The 21489-nt window shown below is 40.6% G+C and overlaps 1 protein-coding gene across 6 annotated transcripts in view; it reads right to left on the reverse strand.

Annotated features, from left to right (window-relative positions):
• ccdc57 (coiled-coil domain containing 57) overlaps positions 1–21489 on the reverse strand; it is a 206771-nt gene that overhangs the window by 163245 nt on the left and 22037 nt on the right. For all 6 annotated transcript variants that reach the window (XR_013889108.1, XR_013889109.1, XM_080208852.1 and 3 more), the window contains exons 2-3: positions 14016–14428; positions 11544–11652 (exon numbers count right to left, since the gene is read on the reverse strand). Coding sequence is in view for 4 of the 6 variants with exons in the window: in XM_080208852.1 (XP_080064978.1) it covers positions 11544–11652; positions 14016–14413 (507 nt within the window). In the remaining 2 variants the exon portion in view is untranslated. The remainder of the gene's footprint in view (positions 1–11543; positions 11653–14015; positions 14429–21489) is intronic.

Here is a 21489-nt window from a genome sequence, read left to right on the forward strand (position 1 = left end):
ATAGCTGTAACATTCTAGCCAATGTGTTTAGAAATAAAATTTTAGAACATAAGAGTGTGTGTTTTATATTTATTAAATGCAGTGAAAACAGTGTCAAACAAACCTTGACACAAGAATGACTCTGTCTCAACCAGTTGCATTCCTTTCTGATTTGCACAAGAGGTTAATTTCTTTTTGTGACAAAGTTTTATGGGTTTTGGCTTCTGGCTTCCCCTTCACACTGATAAGTACACAAACTCCTATTTGTGCTTTGAGGTAAAGATATCCATGTTCATCATGTGGTGTGTTTTATAGGTGTGTTTGTGGACAATGCTTCAGGCTGTTCTGCACCCAAAAAGATCTGTTGCATAAAAGACAGGATACCGCAGACAACTGAGTTTTGCACAAGTTGAAGGCTTGGGATTCCCTCTTATGTATTCTCTTAGCTTCTGACACTTGTTTTCGAAGGACACCATGTTTTTTTGATTGTGCCAGCAGCTGCAACTTTTGGCAAGGTTCTCCCAGAACTCAGTCAATATCAAAACTCCTTGTAGTGCTTCCTTTGATCACAATGAGAATACACCCTGCTGTCCACAGAAAATTCGCTTTGGTGAACGGGTGTCAAACATTCTCACTACATGATCAGCCCCAACCAGAACCTTTGCAGTGAATTTCAGAAAACTACTGAACCATGCGCTACATCATTGCCAAGCTCAGAATGCTCTTTCAGAAGGGAATCATATATAATGGTCACAAGTGGGAACCTTGGCTAACTGACTCTTTTTTCAAGGACATCCAGGGTGTACCGTACACAACATTTGTACTTGTTTAAGATTGGCACTCATTTAGGGATCTGCAGGATAAATATCTCCAAGTTACATCATCACTTTCTGAATTTCAATTAATAAACTTGACAGGTCTTCCTAGAAACTTACTACACTTTGCTTCACATTGTTTGCATTAACACTGCAACCACTGTAAACTCCAAATACTGGTCCTCCAAGCTAATCTTGCAACCTTGGCTAAACATACTTGAATCACACCACAGTCTCCATCTACTGTATAAAATATCATTACTTCAATCAAAAAAATCAAAGTTGACAATTTAAATATTGATAACTTGAGTATAGGAGAAGGTGGTTTATTGGCCATACAACTAGTCTGATGCTTAAACAGTTGTTTGTGTTTTGTTCTGTGCTTTTCTAATAAGGGACATACTGTGCAAGCTTGGCACTCTTGTAACACACCTCGCCTGATTAGCAGGGCTTTCAATGGCCAGAAATATGTGAATTCAGCAGATACTGCATTAATTCCCAGAGCAAATCCACTAAGGAAGCAGTGTGAATGGGATGCAGTGATAACCTCCAACAAGGTACACTTTAGACTTCAGGGAAATTACTCAAGTATTTGAGTGGAGTGTTAATGATAATTTTATAAAGAAATAATTAGGCTTATCTGAGACTGCATTTATACTATAACTGCAGCCTTTGTACAAGGCAAAACAATAACTCATTGACGCAGCAGTTTTACTGCATATGGATAGAAGTGTATAGGCTAGCAAAGCAATGAGACTATTTGGAGGAGGAAGTATAACTCTACTTCATTTCAGGGTTACTGCATGTTATAGCACCCAATATACAGTGCATACATTTAACACTGGTGCAAAAATGAAACTGCTGTGCACCAATGCTAAATTTCAAATATTAATACACCCTGACATACAAACACTTCAGACAGCTGTGTGACCCAGCGAGCCATACAGGTCCTACTACACTCCCCTAAGTTCATTTTCCACTCAGTGCTGTAACTAATGATTGCTAATGGATAGAGTGGGGAAAATGTGACTGACTGGATTGCTCTATAAACAGCTGTCATGAACTTAATGGGCTGATTGGCCTGTGTTGTAATGACCCAGGTTTTTGAGTTCTCAAAGAATAGCAATTGATTTTATTACAAATCATTTGTTTATTCATTAACTATTTTTGATGTGCAGTTACATTATACTGTACCACCTGAATAGCTCTGTTAAAAAAGATGACTGTCGTCGAAGAAGAAATGGTAAGTTTGAACTAAAATTTCAGTAGACTAAATCTCCTAGGGTAGCTCAGTTTTTGGCCAGTTAATAACTATGCAGATGAGAAATGTTTCAGTTGATACTAAATTATCCAATATCAGCTGGGTGTTGGTAAAGATGTACCACAGGCTCCTGTGCCTTTGCATCAAGAAAGAAGAAAATCAGTCAGGCTTCGTTCTCCTGACTGTTATTCACAAATCCCTCCTTAACAGGAGTTGTGTCTGGACATTGGATTAGGACAGATCAGATTTGACTACGATGCCCTGTGATAGAACAGCCTGTCAACACTCACCATGAAGACTCACATTTAACACTTACTTAAATGAGGCGCTAATTGATCCATCAACTTAGAAGTTTGCGTTGTCGAAAGACAGATGAAAATTGAAAACAGACTAGGCATTTGCACAGTGGTTAGAACTGCTTCCTCACAGCACCAGGGACCCCAGTTCAATTCTGGCCTTATGTGATTGTCCGTGTGGAGTTTGCACATTCTCCCCATGTCAGCATCAGTTTCCTCCAGGTGCTCTGGTTTCCTCCCACAGTCTGAAAGATGTGCTTGTTAGGTGCATTGGCCATGCTAAATTCTCCCTCAGTGTACCTGAACAGGCGCTGGAATATGGCGACTAGAGGATTTTCACAGTAACTTCATTGCTACATTAATGTAAACCTACTTGTAACACTAATAAATAAGCCTTAAAAACTTAATTCATTGTGTAGATGAGCCAAATTTTTGGAAAAAAAGCACAAAATAAGAATGTACAAAGATGCTACTGCACAGAGCATAACTAAAAAATGATGAGCAAGAAAATTTACAAAGAAAATATCTAATTTTTGTTCTTGAATTTGGAATATAAATCCATTAGAATCATATCTGGATCAATTGGGCAAAATTTCAATTAAAAAAATCAAGTTCATTTAAATATATGTCTTTTAGCCTCTTATCTCGGTCACAAATATTCTGATGAAATTAATTTAAAAGTTCACATATTGTATCCCAGTTCACTCCACATTTCCTTTCCTGTAAATGCTGAGCTGTTTGTATATTTTTGCTACATGTGAAAGGGGCACCATTGTCAGTTGCTACTGCAATCTTTTGGTTTCATTTAGCTCTGGACACTGCTGTTGTTTCGATAAACTGCAGTTTTCATGTGGCATTTTCTCATTAACTCTGAGATGTTGCACAAAATTCATAGCATGACCATTAATATGGTGCTAGTTTTCCTCAGGCTCTAATTCTCATTTCAGCAGGTTGATTAATTATATTTTCACCGTTGCTTTGCTTTAAACATGGTTAAACTTGCCAAGAATTATAACAAAGCTTCAGCACTAGTGTGTTAAGACCTCTTTGATAAATTTGAACGTACTGTTTCAAGTTTTCACTATAAAGTAAAGTAGAGAGCATGAGAACAGGTGAGTTCACACTACTTGTGTACTTTAACGTCCTTAACAGCCTGTGGGATTAGCACACAAAAAATGACTTTCTGCCGAGCATTGAACTATAAGCTGTGTATTGTGCAAAGGAACTAACAACTGAATGTTGACAGATATGGAGGTGATGGAATGTGTTAAAAGTCATCCAGTCAAATCTATAAGCATCTAGAATTTGCCAGCTTGGTCAATTATGTTCATAGGAATAAAATGCAATTTATCCATGATAATAGATGATTGGAAGACATCAAAAAAATCCTAATGGCATTTTTGCTAGGTCCATGTTTGTTATTTTTATGTATCGTGTTTTACTATGATTTGTTCACAGAACACATGGAATTGCAATGATCAAAGGTAAAAATGGTATAAAAGTATGAGTGAATCATTATATACCATTGCTTATATGAGAATCATAAGTATGGTGAAATATGGTCAATGAAGACCTGATCTTGCACGTGTGTGTATCTACTCTGTTGTTTAAGATAATCAGATGAACTTGATGAGAAAGCAGATGTACAGAGGCTGTCACTGGTGTTTACTTGTGTTACTTACTTCTTCAGAAGACACTGAAATGGCAAAACCTGATCAGTAGTTCTCAATTTTTTGTGGTTGATGGATCCTTTTTCAAATAATTTAGTAATCACAGGCTCTCTATTTAAATTATATAATTATCCTTTCCTCACATTTATGCCAAAATAGAAAGATTGTTGGAGTCTATTCTGGCTTCATGCTCCAGGACCCAACATTCGATACACTCAACATACAAGTGTATATTCAGTACAGGACCGACTGCAAGCTCTTCAATTGCAAAGGCTCAAGGTTCATACAGAGATCACAGAAGAGCGACTATGTGAACTCTTATTTGTTGACTATTGTGTTCTAATTGAAGACTCCAGAGGACATCCAGCAGATTGTTGACACCTTGCTCAAGCATCAGATTGCTTCATCCTTACAGTAAATCTAAAAAAGACAGATTTTACATCAGTCTGTCCCTGGTTATGAACTGCAAGACCCCACAGTCACAATCATCAATATACTCTTCGAGTTCAGAAGTTCCACTATCATGAAACAAAGCCATGTTGGATGATGAAATTATCCAGCAAAATCATGTTCAGCATTCATCAGGCTCGCTTACAGGCTTAGAGGGAGAATGGAGCTTGTCTCAAAATAAAGGTCAAATTCTACCAATCGTTCTTTTATCACTTCATTATGGCTGTAGGACATGGACAAACTACTAGCGTCACATAAAACAATTAGGTGCATTCCACCTTCGCTGACAAGACTGATCTGTAACATCAAATAGCAGGACAGAATCCCAAAAACAAAAGTTCTTGCAAGGTGCTACACACCTGGCACTGAAAGCATGCTCATTAGAGTTCAGCTTTGCTAGAACAAACAGAGAATGCTGTCAAAAAAATCAGCAGGTCTGGCAGCATCTGTAGGGAGAGAGAACAGAGTTTGGCTCTTCACTATGATTTCACTATGATTTGTTAGAGTGTTAGGCTGTGCCAGATGCACAGCCAAGTTTTCAAACCAGATTGTCTGACACTAAGGGCCCCCCAAACCTGCACCACAGCAGCTGTATAGTGGGCACTTCTGATCACAGCCATTATCCGCTCTCTTCACAGGCAAGGCCCCCCAATTCACAGGTATCAGCCTCTCCCTTGTTCACAGACAAGTTCCCCCCCCACCCCCCCTCCCCCATTCACAGTCATCACCCCCTCTTTCTTCCCAGATATCGGAATCCTGTTCTTAAAAAGCTGTTGTAAACCTTGCTGACATGACCTCTTGTCAGACAGGTATGAATATTCAGTAAGGGGGTGCTTCATGTGGCAGGGAAGCTGGTTAATAATATTGAAATGTATTAAAATATATGTAAATTAAGTCCATGCCTTTTGTGAGCAGGAAGTTTACATCACCAGCAATAGGCAGGGAAAAAGAAATCAGGAAACAAGATCTCATCCACAAGAATCTAGTTTCCTGACTCTCCCAGGATTTTGTATCTGAATCACCATTTGCACTCACAGTGGACATGGCTCAAAATCTCACTCTGCAGGTGCTGTTAGGCCTATTGAGCTTTTCCAGCATTCTCTGTTTGTTTCAGATTCCAGCATCCGCAGTATTTTGCTTATTTTGGCTTTGCTGGGTTGGCCGTGTGGTTCACCTGGCAGACTCCTGCATACCAACAGTGGTATTCTTCAGCCAGCTGAACACAAACCCGCATAGAACGTTTCAAACTCAAAAAGCCAATTTTAAAGCCTCCAAGTTGGACCCCAGAACGCAGGGGGTAAAAACCTCTCTATACTGATCCCAAACAGGGAAATCTGTCAGAGCAATCTCGACATTTGAGACCAGTCAGATCACGACAGAACAAGCTGCAAAGCCAATGGCTTCACCCATCTCTCAACAGTGACTTCATTTGTAACTTTTGCAGCTGGATCTGCAAATCAAATTTTGGTTTAATATCACATACAAGATGACAGCAACCTAGACAGTGAACAACTGGTCCCCCTGCTGAACCCTCATCTGTCAAAATGACAGCAGAATCCATTAGAATCCGTAGATCAGTGAATGGATCAGCCTGATAAGCCTGGAACACTTTAAAAGTTCAATAAGCCCTTTGTGCATTGAAGCTAGTTGTAAACCCAAATTCTGCACAGATTAACATAGCTTCCTTCTGCACTCTAAGATTCTATGAGCAATGATTACATTTAGCTCCGCTACTCCTGCGTTGCATAATGATTACCACATTTAAGAATAACGTATTAATTATGGCCACCTAGTTGATTAACTAGAGATCATCTATGGAATTTCACCCCACCATGGTCTAAATACCGGTAGGGCAGGAAATAAAGGGAAAAAGATACAGATAATAATAAAAACTGGGGAAGGCAGGAGGGAACTGATATTTATGGAATCATTACCAAGCAAGGAGTCAATACGTTAGAGAAAATGGAGTGGGGAGAAGGGAAAATTTAAATTAAAGATGGAATTTTACTTTTTTACTTTAACACATGCACACAAGCCCAGATCATCCACTCAGCCACACCATCAATATTCATGTGTTCATGTGTGTCAGATTCGAGTTGAATTTCCAGAGTCAAGAGCAGTTAAGTGATTTTAATGGGCTGTCAATACTTCCCTGTAGGAATGACTGTGACAGGCATCAAAGATTTGCCATACAATGGCTTGGCTCACAGCCTCTTATGTTGCCTTTAAAAGTGGATCATAAAGATTAAACTTTTTAAACAGAAAAAAATGCTGGAACCTCATGTCATTTAAAAGTTAAATGTTCCTTCTGCAGCAAACAGCAAGTTAGATCATGGAGGCAATCAGGTACTTTGGTGACCACTGTTGCTAAATGTGTAAATGGCAACATTTACATTAGATTGTACATTTATCTCATTTGCATACAATACATCCATATCGATGAACGCATGATACATAGCCCATCAGTTCCAGCAGATATCGCACATGATCATCATTTTTCAATCCTCACAGATGAGGTGCTGAAGGACAGGAAGATTGATAATATTGTTTAAAACAAAGGAGAAAGCAATAGGCTGAGTAATTACAAGCTAGTCAATCCAACCTCAATGGTGGGCAAATTATTGATAAAATATCTGAAGAAAATATAACTCATCATTTAGAAAGACATGGATTAATCAAGGGTAGTAAGCATGGATTTATTATTGGAAGGTCATATCTAACCAACTTGACTGAATTTTTTTTGAAGAGGTAACATGGTTGAAAATGCTGGTGTGTTGGATGGATTTAGCAAGGCTTTTGACAAGGACCAAAATGGCAAACTGGTCAGAAAAGTATGAGCCAAGGGAAGGTGGCAAGTTGGATCCAAAATTAGCTCAATGGCAGGAGGCAAACTAATGGTCGACCTGTGTTTGTTTAACTGGCAGGCTGTTTCTAGTGAGGTTCTACAGGGCTTAAAATAGGCCATTCAGGACTCAAAACTAGGTCTCTTGCTTTCTGTGGAATATATTGATGATTTAGACTTAAATGCAGGAAGTATGGAAAAAGTTGGCAAATTATACAAAAATTCACCATGTGATTGACAACAAGGAAAAGTGCTGTAGATTGCAGGAGAATATCAATGGGCAGTCAGGCAGTAAAGTGGCCAATGGAATTCAAGGGGCAATCAAGGCAATGGAATACACAGTAAGTTATAGAATATGGAGAGATGCAGAGGAACAGAGGGACATTGGAGTGCATATCCACAGATCTCTGAAGGTAGCCTGACAGACAGAAGACATATGGGTTCAGTAAGAGTGAATAAGGCGGACGTATTTCCCTGAGCAGAAAAGGCAATAACAAATGATTGGCGTTAAAACAATTGGCAGAAGAATGAAAGGGGAATTGAGAAGAAATTATTCCACCCAGAGACTGATAGGAGTCTGCACCTCACTGCCTGAAAAGGGTGCTAGAGACAGAGATGTTTGCTGCATTTAGAAAAATAAGTGCTGTGGCCTATGGATAACAGTGGAAAGTAGCATTAGGCTGGATAGCTCTTTTTTGACTAGCACAGATTTGATGCGCCTAATGATCATTTGAGTCATAAACTTTCTATATATGCTTCAATATGTAAAATAAGGGCATGGTTGTAGCAGAATGACTCATCAGCTCATTTCCTACTTCCACTGCCCCAATTTTAGTAAAAAGAAAACAGCTGAAGGGGCACAGCACCTCAGGCCATGGAGGTTTACTAAGGGAAAGTGTACAATACCCACATAATCCGTTCATAAGTGAGCTATAATAGTCATCTTTATCAAGTAATTGATTTCCACTGTTACCCATTGTTTAACCTCTATTTCTCTTGAATATGCAATTGGCAGGGGCATGAACCATCTCTGAATTCCCAGGATCATCCCTCTATTCCTGTATTAAGTGTACCGCATTACAAACTGATTCACCATTGTCTCTACTGAAGCGACCTTACTATAAAACAGATCACTCATGCACAAAAACAAAAAAATCGAGGCCAGCCGGAATTGGACAATGAGACAATGCGACAATGCTTTGCATTATGCTTTGGATAAAGTATTTTCTATAGCAACAGTGAAAGGACTATTATTCGGCCGGGTGTCCCTGAACTAAGGTTTTGAAAGTTGCAATGATGTAGAAGTAAATTAATGGGCAAAGTATGGTAATTTGACTTAACACAAAGTAACTGCTCAAAGAAATTAGAGAATTTTACTCAGAAAGGACAAATAAATACGCAAAGGTTAGATCAGATAATGCAAGTTCTGATCAAAAAATTGGGAATTGACAGTTTTGGTCATTAAAGGAAAAAGGCTATTAAAATCAATCAGGAATACCTCAAAATGTAATCATCAAGAAATGGAAACCAGTTCTGGGCCAAATGCTTGAATTAAGGTTTTCAAGACAGTATACTTCCATAGAGAAGGAGATGATGTTTCTAGGCCCCACGTAGTATCGAGTACATTTAACAAATTTTGGTCAGTAGATTGCAGTTGTATTTCCATGCAAATTTATCAGAACAAAAAAAATAATAATTTCAGGTTTTCCAAAGTAGAAGATATTTCAAAAGGAGATTTTTGCAATTTGAAGTTCTATGTTAATTGGATTATTAAAAATCTACTAAATCAAATGTGTGGAGACCATTGCAGGGTTTCACTTACAGAAATGAAGCTTATAATGTGCAGAAACTTACGCAAAAACATCTTTACTCTTACTTATTGTCTTCCCAATGGATAACCACTGCTTTCAGCTATGAGGGATATCAAAGCTGAAAATAGAACACTCCCTATTTAAGGACTTTGGTCATTGGGAGACAGGCGCCTAGGGTTTATTGCAGGGGGCTGAGATAAGGCTGTAAGCAATCAGGTACTTCAAGGGACTGTCAGTCTCCTGGCATTATAGAAGCATAAAAGCAGGAGACAAGGCTGCCAAACCCAATTGGGAACTACCTGAGCACAAGGAAAGCAGCAGTTTGCAATGGGACATGACAGGGATGAAAGATCCAGATGTACCTTAGCCAAATTTGCTGATGATACAAATACAGGTAGGAAAGCAAATTGTGAGAGACACAAGAGTTTGCAAAGATATATAAATAGGTTAAGTGAGTGGGCAAAATTTTCAATAAGAGAATATAAATGTGGGAAAATGTGAAGTTATCCACATTAGTGGGAACTATAAGAAAGCAAAAATAAATGGAGTCCACAGTAACTGCAATACAAACCTCCCTCTACCTGAACTTGCAGCCCTCAGTTCACTCAGATCCCTGTTGACAAAAGTGGCACTCTTGTTGTCTTGGCAAACCATTCATCATCATACTGATGCTGAACACCAATGCTCTGACACCTCCATCTGCCTCCCACTGGATCATGAGCCCAACAACTAAACATCAAATCACGATGGCACAGTGGTTAGCAACGCTAGCTCACTGGGCTAGGGACCCAGGTTTGATTCTCAGCTTGGAGACCTTTCCTCATTGGTCTCCAACCACAAAATTCTCCAAACCCTAAAGCAGTGCATTCTAGATCCTAACAAACAGTTGCATGAATAAGTTTATTCTCACCTTACCATAGCTTCTTTTGCCAATACCGTAAATTGATGTCCTTACTTTCTCAATTCTTCCACCAATGAGAACATTTGCTCTCTATCTACTTTGTACACGTCCCTCATGATTTTGAGTGCCTCAATCTGTGCGGAGTCTGCACGTTCTCCCCCTGTCTGATTTCCTCTCATGGACTGAAAGATGCGCTGGTTAGGTTCTTTGGCCGTGTTAAATTCTCCCTCATTGTACCTGAACAGGCACTGGGTGTGGCGACTAGGGGATTTTCAAAGTAACTTTGTTGCAATGTTAATGTAAGTCTACTTGTGACACTAATAAATGAACTTTAAACATATATCATTTTCAAGACTCTAATTGACCTAATATCCTCTGGAGACCTTTCCTCATTGGTGTCCAACCACAAAATTCTCCAAACCCTAGAGCAGTGCATTCTAGATCCTAACAGTTGCATGAATAAGTTTATTCTCACCTTACCATAGCTTCTTTTGCCAATACCGTAAATTGATGTTCTTACTTTCTCAATTCTTCCACCAACGAGAACGTTTCCTCTCTATCTACTTTGTACACGTCCTTCATGATTTTGAGTGCCTCAATCAAACCTCTCAAGCTTTGCTTTTCCAATCTTCCTATGTAACCGAAGTCCCTCATCTCCGGAACCATTCTCATGGATCTTTTCTGCACCCTTTCTCATACTTTCTCATCCTTCCAAAACTTTGGTGGCCAGAGCTGGGTAATACTCCAGTTGAGGCCAAACCAGCCTCAACTGGAATATTATGCCAGCTTTAATGACTCTTGCACATAGGCCCCCATATGCCTTTGCTTCTTCAACCTCATGTAGAATAGTATTCTTTATTTCATTTTCTCCCATTTTTCATAGCAAAATGAATCATTTCAGATTTCCAGCACCTTCATAGTTTCAAAGAATCCCTGTGGTACAGAAGGAGGCTATTCAGCCCATTGAGTTTGTACCAACAACAATGCCACCCAGGCCCCATCCCCATAACCCGACATAACCCCTTGAGACTAAGGGTCAATTTAGCTTTGAATAAATCCGTATCTCTGCACACGCTGAGGGATCTAAATGTTAGACAATACCAATCTGCATCTAGAGATTTTTGGAACTTAGACAAAGGATAGGTTTTCCTTCATACTGGGCAAACAAACTCAACTTTTGATTTCTGGTTTGGTATGGAGATTTGTTATGTGCTAATGGTTTTTAATGTCAGGTGACTAAAAATAAACACTTTTTACTTATGCTAATAATACACATAAATTATTGTTTGCGGTGATTGAGATATTTAAGAGAATAGTTAGATCATCAGCAAAATTTTTAAACTGATAAAATGTTGATCCTTACTGTTGAAATGAAATGGAAATAAATTGCTTAAAGTCGTTGACCCTGCCACAATTTTGAGAACATTTTTTTCTAGGTAGTGTTTAGATATTACAATTGTGTTAGGAGCAGTGTACACGTCAAGGTTGAATAAAGGCTAAATAGACTTGATATCATACCTGTTTTTGTAAAGCAAGTTGTCCTTCCACTTCTTGGACTTTGTGTTCAAGATCTTGTTTTAGATTCCTATACTCTTTGTGCTGCTCATCAATCTTGGAGTCTTTTGAACTGTATTTAAACAAACGAAACAGCAGTTATCAATCACTAATTCTTTTGTATTGTTTTAATAATGAAGCATGATAAGAAAGAAAACAGATAAGAGTCCTAAAACCAGATGCAAAACACATTTAAGTATACAAAGTCATATAGTTGGTTATGTCATGATCCCAGCTGATGTTTCTACTGTACAAGTCAGATCCCAGGATGGAACCCGACTTGATGAATCCTAACATTTTTTTTATTTAGATAGGTGGCAGGCAGCCACAGAACAGAATTACAGAAGTCAGCTGAAGAACTTCCAACAAAAGAGTAAAACATTTATTGAACAAGAAAAGATTAACTATAATACTCTACTCCTTCACCGGATATATCTGCAGATATATAGAGATTTGTAAGGATAAAACAATTTACAAGATTTATCTTATATTCTTAATGTTCACAGTCTGTGAAGAATTTTTTTCTTCCCTTTACTGAACAGGACCCTTTTTTCCCCAGATTCCTGTTCTTCTTGTAACTGGCTTCTGTGTCTTTCCCTGATTTCAGGGCCTTTCTGTTATTTAACTTGGGGCCTGCAGTCTCATTCCATGACCTTGGTCCAGCAGACACTGTATGAAGCTCCTTACTTCTAGGTCATTTTTTCAACTGAACTCAAAACTGCTTCTGCTACCTCTTTTGGCCCCTGGTTGCTAGGCAATATTCCAGTTTTTTTAATACCTTGAAATAGTTTTGGAGTTGTAAAACCCTCATGAATATGCTGGCATCCTTTGAAATGAAACTAAAACTGAAATCTCCTTAACACACAACTGCAGAAATACAAATTAAGCTTAAACTTAAAGCTATACCTTATTCTTAACACATACAAATAACTTAAAATTTATATTCAGTCAGAATTGTGCAATCTGTTGACTCTGATCAGTCTTTAAAATTGAAACTATTGATACAGTATTTAATTTTCATCGTCATACATAGATAAAAATTAAAAGGCATCCAACATCTCAAAGAATCTATCCAGCCAGCAGTTGAGCCGGAATGAAGAATTCAGCTTAAAGTTTATTTATTAGTATCACAAGTGGGCTTACAGTTACACTGCAATGAAGTTATTGTGAAAATTTCCTAGTCGCCACACTCCGGCGCCTGTTCGGGTACACTGAGGAAGAATTTAGCATGGCCAATTCACCTAACCAGCACGCCTTTCCGACAGTGGGAGGAAACCGACACAGACGTGGGGAAAATGTGCAGACTCCACACAGACAGTACCCAAGTCGGGAATCAAACCCAGGTCCCTGCTAACCACTGTGCCACTGACCACTGTGGATTCAAGTACAATGCACAAAATTGTGCTGAGTTAGCTAGTTTTAGCTGAGGTGATAGGTGACTCTCAATGTCCCAAAATTATGGGGGGGGGAGGGGTTGGTGGTGGGTGGGTGGTAGGGGGTGCGGGGCAGGAAGAGAGAGAGAGAGAGAGAGAGAGAGAGAGATGGCGAACTCATTTACTCTTGGTAACTCTTAATATGAATGCACTTATGTGTTCCTCCATTGAGGGCGTGCAAGGGCTTTTCTGTGACGCCAAGAAAGTTGAACAGCCTATAAAGCTCATTCCTGAATAAGGTCATTTGGTATGTACAGGAAAACAATAAACGTACTAGCAACCAGACCCCAAGAAGCAGTTAATATCTTTGCTAATAGAAAGAAGGGAAGAAAGTGAAACTCAAAAGTGAGTTGCACTGGAAATCTAATAATTTCCTTCATTGGATTCTGCTACTTAATCTAGCATGATTAAAAAGTCAATCTCAAATCAAATAGGAAAACATATCTCAAAATTCAAAGAAGAAACACTACAATTGACCGTTGTTGCTTTGTGCAATGCTAAAAATACCATTCACTATTCACATCTCATTTTAAAATTGCAGTAGTAACTTTAAACTGCAATTCTAAAGCTTTCTTTATGTTAGGAAAAATCTATACCGACTGGGAAATTATAAAACAATGTTATGGTAAAAATGATGATAATTGACATCTATTCTTGCTTCCCTTCAATGGCCCTTGACAGCCTGCCTTGTGTTGGCTGCATTATAATATAGCAAGAGTAAATCTGTGCAACACTGCAGCTTCAAGCAGAAGGGAACAAAGATCATTTAAAGGACATAGCAGCTTTGCCATCCCAACTGGGAACGTATGATGAGCCATAACATTTTACTTTCAAAAGGCAAGCAGTTAGGTGTTTGGGATTAGATTCATTTTGGGAAGAATTCTGGATAACAAAGTGGGTTTCAAATAATAGAAAATTACTGATGAACCATATCTCACACCATAACTATAGTATCCACAAACCCACAGATATTCATGTATGATTACCCTCAGCTTGACCATACCTGCGTATTTTCTCTATTTCCAGCTGATGCGCTTTCAGAGCTTGTTGGTACTGGAACTGTAAATCCATCCGTGTCTTTGTCTCCTTAGCAACAAGTTCTTGCATCTTGTCAATCTGAATTTGCAGATTGCTGATCTCCGCCTGTTTACAACTTTCTGTAACTTTTAGTTGAGCAAACATGGCATCATAGCGTTCTAAATCCCGATCTCGTTCTTCCAGTACTTTTAGGTTGAACAAAAAGTCCTCTTTAAGTATGTTAAATTTTTCTTGCTGTTCTTTGAGTTTTGCTTGTGAATCTTGAAGTGCAATATCTAACAACTGAATGCGACGTATCTGCAGGTCCTTCCATTCTTGTTCCTTTTGAGCAAGGAGCTTATCAAAATTATCATCTTGAAGCATTCTGAGGAGTTACACCTTATAAATATAACAAAACAGGTTACTCTAACTTACCGCAACACTGAGCAATGGCTGCATTTGCAATTCCAAAAATAGAAAAGTTCCTTCCTGCAGCACTGACCAAAACATTAAACTGTCTTATATTCCGTAAAAATACTGACTGAATTATTGTGCATTTTCAATTTTTCATGAGCAATGAATGTATTTGCAGTTCCCAAAATAGAAAAGTTTCTCCCAGCATGCCAGCACAATGGTTAGCATTGCTGCCCCACAGCACCAGCGATACTGGTTCAATTCTGGCCATGGATGACTGTCTGTGTGGAGTTTGCACATTCTCCCCTTGTCTGTGTGGGTTTCGTTCGGGTGCTCCGGTTTCCTCCCACAGTCCAAAGATGTGTGGTTAGATCGATTGGCTAAGCTAAATTGCCCCTTAGTGTCAAGGGGATTAGCAGGGTAAATATGTGTGGGTTATGAGGATAGGGCAGACTCGATGGGTCAAATGGCCCCCTTCTGCACTGTAGGGGTTCCAGGATTCATCACTGACCAAAACAATAAAATGTCTTACAATCTACACAAACACTGATTCAATTTTTGAGCACTGCCAATTTGTCAGGAACTAATATGTAACTGACTAGGAATGGGTTGGATAATTATTGAATGGTCTTCCCCTGCTGCAGGAGCAGAGGACACAAGAGAAAGAGCTAAATGGTAAGTGTGGGTAAGGCCAGGTAAATATTTAATACTTTTATCGCTTCAGTTTGGGTGAAAGGGAGCGTGGCTTCTGTCTGGTGAGTGCTGGTCAAGTGCTAGTTTTGGTTAACCCGTTCATTCTCTGGTGCTACAGGAGAAAGGATCGCATGGCAGTACAGGGCAAGTGTGTCTCAGTCTTTCTACAGGGCTACTACAATTAGTTCATCTTCTGGTTAATGTAGGGTAGTCATGATGTGGAGATGCCGGCGTTGGACTGGGGTAAACACAGCAAGAAGTCTCACAACACCGGGTTAAAGTTCAACAGGTTTTTTGGTAGCAAAAGCCACTAGCTTTTGGAGCACTGCCCCTTCATCAGGTGAGTCGGAGTTCTATTCACAAACAGGGCATATAAAGACACAAACTCAATTTACAGAATAATGGTTGGAATGCAAGTCTTTACAGGTAATCAAGTCTTAAAGGTACAAACAATGTGAGTAGAGACAACGTTAAGCACAGGTTAAAGAGATGTGTACAACGGGGAACACTACAGACAGTTACCCACAGATCCGACCAAAGAACACACCTGTCAACACAGACTGATCAAGATCTTTGATCTGGACCTTCAGAGCACCCTTCGTGCTCTCATCCCATGCACACCCCGCGTTGGAGATCTCTACTGCCTCCCAAAGATACACAAGGCAAACACACCCGGTCGTCCCATCGTATCAGGCAATGGGACCCTGTGTGAGAACCTCTCCAGCTATGTCAAGGGCATCCTGAAACCCATTGTACAAAGAACCCCCAGCTTTTATCGCGACACTACGGACTTCCTACAGAAACTCAGCATATATGGAGCAGTTGAACCAGGAGCACTCCTGGTCACAATGGCACTCCACACCAGCATCCCCCACGACGACAGTATTGCTGCAACTGTCTCAGTACTCAATGCCGACAACTGCCAGTTTCCAGATGCAATTTTACAACTCATCCACTTCATCCTGGACCACAATGTCTTCACCTTCAACAACCAGTTCTTCATTCAGACACACACAAATTGCTATGGGGACAAAATTTGCACCTCAAATATGCCAACATCTTCATGCACAGGTTCGAATAAGACCTCTTCACCACATAGGACCTTCAACAGACACTATACACTAGATACATTGATGACATTTTCTTCCTTTGGACTCATGGTGAATAATCACTGAAACAACTATATGATGACATCAACAAGTTCCATCCCACCATCAGACTCACCATGGACTACTCTCTGGAATCAGTTGCATTCTTGGACACACACATCTCCATTAAGGACGGTCACCTCAGCACTTCACTGTACTGCAAGCCCACAGGTAACCTCATGATGCTCCACTTCTCTAGCTTCCACCCTAAACATGTTGAAGAAGCCATCCCATATCCACAAGCCCTCTGTATACACATGATCTGCTCAGATGAGGAGGATAGCAGCAGACACCTCCAGACACTGAAAGATGCCCTCATAAGAGCAGGATATGGCGCTCAACTTATTGATCAACAGTTCCAATGCGCCACAGCAAAAAACCACACCGACCTCCTCAGAAAACAAACATGGGACACAGTGGACAGAGTACCCTTCGTCGTCCAGTACTTCCCCAGAGTGGAGAAGCTACAACATCTTCTCCTGAGCCTTCAACATGTCATTGATGAAGACGACCATCTTGCCAAAGCTATCGCCACACCCCCACTTCTTGTCTTCAAACAACTGCACAACCTCAAAAAGACCATTGTCTGCAACAAATTACCCAGCCTTCAAGAGAACAGTGACCATGACACCAAATAATCCTGCCACAGCAACCTCTGCAAGACATGCTGGATCATCAACACGGATGCCATCATCTCACGTGAGAATACTATCCAGCAGGTATACTGTACATACTCTTGCAACTTGGCCAATGTTGTCTACTTGATATGCTGCAGGAAAGGATGTCCTGAGGCATGATAGATTGGGGAGACCATGCTGACGCTATGACAATGGGTGAACGAACACTGCTCGAAAATCACCAGGCAAGAGTTTTCTCTTACCGTTGGGGGACACTTCAGCGGTCACGGGCATTCGGCCTCTGATCTCTGGGTAAGCGTTCTCCAAGGCGGTCTTCGTGATACACGACAACGCAGAGTCGCTGAGCAGAGACTGATAGACAAGTTCTGTACACACGAGGACAGCCTTGATCGGGATCTTAGGTTCATGCCACACTATCTGTAATCCCCACGACTTGCCTGGACTTGCAACATCTCACTAACTATCTAGTCTGGAGACAATACACATCTCTTTAACCTGTACTTAACACTCTCCACTCACGTTGTCTGTACCTTTAAGGCCTGATTACTTGTAAAGATTCACATTCCAATCATTATTCTGTAAATTGAGTTTGTGTCTTTATATGCCATGTTTGTGAATAGAACTCCCAATCACCTGACGAAGGGGCTCTGAAAGCTAGTGGATTTTGCTACCAAATAAATCTGTTGGACTTTAACCTGGTGTTGAGACTTCTCACAGTAACATAGGGTAGCACAGATAGTGAGTAAGCAAGGGGACTGTTTGTTAGAAAGTAAGAACTGTAATTTTTAGGTTGCTAATTAAAATTTAACTTATAATCTAAAATCCATTAGAGGGTTGATCATGTTAGTTGATGGGGTTGTGTGTTCCACCTGTGAGATATTGTCAACCATGTTTGCTGAGAGTGTCCCTGATGATTACATCTGCACAAAGTGTACCCAGCTTAAGCTGCTTATTGAACAAATGAATTGGTTTGAGCAGCAGTTGGAAGCACTAAGGAGCACAAATGGTGCAGTGCATCAGAGTTAGAAGTTACACAGGCTTGGTCACACTCAAGATACAGGAAGATAGACGGGTGACCACTGGATGGGGCAGACAGGCAGCACAAGAGTCCCCTGTGGCTGTCCCCCTTTCAAATGAGTCTTCAGTTTTGGACACTGATGAGGGGGATGGTCCATCAAGTGACAGCAGCAGCAACAGGCAGAGCAGTGGCACCATGGCTGGTCCTGTGTACAATGGGGAGGGACAAAGCACAAAGAGCAATAGTAATTGGGGATTCAATAGTTAGGGGCACAAATAGGCACATGTTTGGCAGAGAAAGAGACTCCAGGATGGTATGTTGCATCTGTGGTGCCACAGTCATGGATGTCTCTGAGCAGGTACAAGGCATCCTGAAACAGGTGGGTAAACAGACAGATGTCATAGTCCACATTGGCACAAATGAATAGGCAGGAAGAGTGACAAAGTCTTGCAATGACAATTCAGGGAGTAGGTGATCAACTAAAAAACAGGATCCATAGGATAGTAATCTCAGGGTTGCTCCCTTTGCTGTGTGTTACTGAGGCTAGGAATAGAGAGATGGTTTAGTTGAACATTTGATTAAAGAGCTGGTGTAGGGGGATGGCTTCAGATATATGGATCATTGGGATGTCCTCGAGGGAAGGTGGGACCTGTACAAAAAGGACAGGTTGCACCGAAACTGAAGGGGCACCAATGTCCTGGCTGGGAGGTTTGCTAGTGTTGCTTGGGAGGGGTTAAATTAGTGTAGCAGGGGAGTGGAAACTGGAGCAGCAGGTCAGTCAGTACAGAGACTGGGGAAGTGTTTGAGACTAAGGCACATATAGCTAAGAGGGAGAGCAGTCAGGGAGAGGTCGCTGAACTGAAGGCTTGGACTGTATTTGCTTCAATGCAAGAAGTACAACAGGTAAGACGGATAAACTATAATGTTGTTGCTATCACAGAGACATGGTTGAAGGAGGGACAGGATTGGCAGCTTAGCATTCTGGGAATCAAGGTTTTAGGTGAAACAAAGGAGGAAGCAAAAGAGGTGGGGGCGTTGCATTACCGGTTAGGGAGTGTATTACAACTGTGTTGAGGGAAGACAACTTGGGAGGAGTGTGGGGGAGGGGAGATCTTGCAGGGAAACATCATGGGTAAAGTTCGGAACAGGAAGAGTGCAATCACAATGTTGGAATTGTACTAGACTCGCCAACTGGGGAAGCTGTTGGAGAAGACACTGAGACAGGATTTACTCACATTTCAGTCATGGATATCTAAGGGAATAAAGGAGGGTATCAAATTGAAAGAAAATGCATACAAAGTGGCAAAGATTAGTGGGAACTTAGAGGATTGGGAAATCTTCAGAGGTCAACAGAAAGCCACGAAGAAAGCTATAAAAAAATGGATTACGAGAGTAAACTAGCTCAGAATATAAAAACAGATAGCAAAAGTTTCTACAAATATATAAAACGAAAAACAGTGGCTAAAGTAAACATTGGTCCTTTAGAGGATGAGAAGGGGGGGTGTAATAACTGGAAATAAGAAAATGGTTGAGGCATTGAACAGGTATTTTGTGTCAGTTTTCACAGTGGAAGACATAAATAACATGCCAAAAATTGGTGACAGGAAGGCTATGGCAGATGAGGACCAAGAAACTACTATCAAGAAAGAGGTAGTGTTGGGCAAGTTAATGGGGGGGCTAACGGTAGACAAGTCTCCTGGTCCTGATGGAATGCATTCCAGGGTACTAAAAGAGATGGCGGGAGAAAGAGCAATTGCACTAGTGGTAATTTACCAAAATTCGCTGGACTCTGGCGTAGTTCCTGCATATTGGAAAACAGCAAATGTGACCCCATTGTTTAAAAAAGGAGATAAACAAAAGGCAGGTAACTATTTGCCAGTTAGCTTAATTTCTGTAGTAGGGAACATGCTTGAATCTATCATCAATGAAGAAATCGCGAGACATCTGGCTATAAATTGTCCCATTGGGAAGATGCAGCATGGGTTCATGAAGGGAAGGTCATGTTTGACTAATTTGGTGGAATTCTTTGAGAACATTGCATGTGCAGTGGACAATGGGGAACCCGTGGATATGGTGTATCTGGATTTCCAGAAGGCATTTGACAAGGTGCCACACCAAAGACTGCTGCGTTAGGTAAAGGTGCACGGTGTTATGGATAATGTACTAGCATGGATAGAAGATTGTTTAACTAACAGAAAGCAAAGAGTGGGGATAAATGGGTGTTTTTCTAGTTGGCAATCAGTGACTAGTGGTGTGCTTCAGGGATCAGTGTTGGGACTGCAATTGTTTACGATTTACATAGATGATTTGGAGTTGGGCACTAAGTGTAATGTGTCAAAATTCACAGATGACATTAAGATGAGTCACAGAGCAAGTATGCAGAAGATGCTGAAAGTCTGCAAAGGGATATTAATAGTCTAAGTGAGTGAGCGAGGGTCTAGCAGATGGAATACAATGTTGGTAAATGAGAGGTCATCCATTTTGGTAGGAATAACAGCAAAATGGACTATTATTTAAATGGGAAAAATTGCAACATGCTGCTGTGCAGGGCGACCTAGGTGTCCTTGTTCAGGAATCTCAAGGAGTTGGTTTGCAGGTGTAGCAGGTAATTAAGAAGGCAAATGGAATTTTGTCCTTTATTGTTGGAGGGGTGGAGTTTAAAAACAGCGAGGTTATGTTGCAACTGTATAAGGTGCTGATGAGGCCCCACCTGGAGTACTGTGTACAGTTTTGGTCTCCTTACTTGAGAAAGAATATACTGGCACTGGAAGAGGTGCAGAGGAGATTCACTAGGTTGATTTTGGAGTTGAGAGGATTTGGCTTATGAGGAGAGACTGAGTAGACTGGGGCTATATTCATTTGGAATTCAGAAAAATGAGGGGAGATCTTATAGAAACATATAAGATTGTGAAGAAAATAGGATAGAAGGAGGGAAGTTGTTTCCCTTGGCTGATGAAACTAGCACCAGGGGACATAGCCTCAAAATAAGGGCAAGCAGATTTAGGACTGAGCTGAGGAGGAACTCCTTTGCACAAAGTGTTGTGAATCTGTAGAATTCCCTACCCAGTGAAGCAGTTGAAGCTACCTCAGCGAATGTATTTAAGGGAAGGATAGATAAATTTTTGAACAGTAAAGGAATTAAGGGTTATGGTGAACGGGTGGGTAAGTGGAGCTGAGTTCACGAAAAGATCAGCCATGATCTTACTGAATGGCGGAGCAGGCTTGAGGGGCCAGATGGCCTACTCCTGCTCCTAGTTCTTATGTTAGTTCAAAAAGATGGATTTGTTAGTGATGGGCAGCATGGTTTGTGCAGGGAAGGTCATGTCTCATCAACTTGACTGAGTTTTTTGAGGTGGCAAGAATGATTGAAGATGGACAGACAGTGGATTTGTCTACATGAGCTTTAGTAAGAGATTTGACAAGGTCCCTCATGGCAGGCTGGGAACAAAAGTTAAAATCTTATGGGATCTGGGGTGCGCTGGCTATATGGTTACAGAACTGGCTTGGTCATGGAAGACAGAGTAGTGGTGGAAGGGTGCTTTTCAGAAT

The sequence above is a fragment of the Carcharhinus amblyrhynchos genome, chromosome 21 (genome assembly GCF_965287045.1).
Source record: "Carcharhinus amblyrhynchos chromosome 21, sCarAmb.v2.hapA, whole genome shotgun sequence".
In the NCBI taxonomy this organism is placed as follows: Eukaryota; Metazoa; Chordata; class Chondrichthyes; order Carcharhiniformes; family Carcharhinidae; genus Carcharhinus; species Carcharhinus amblyrhynchos.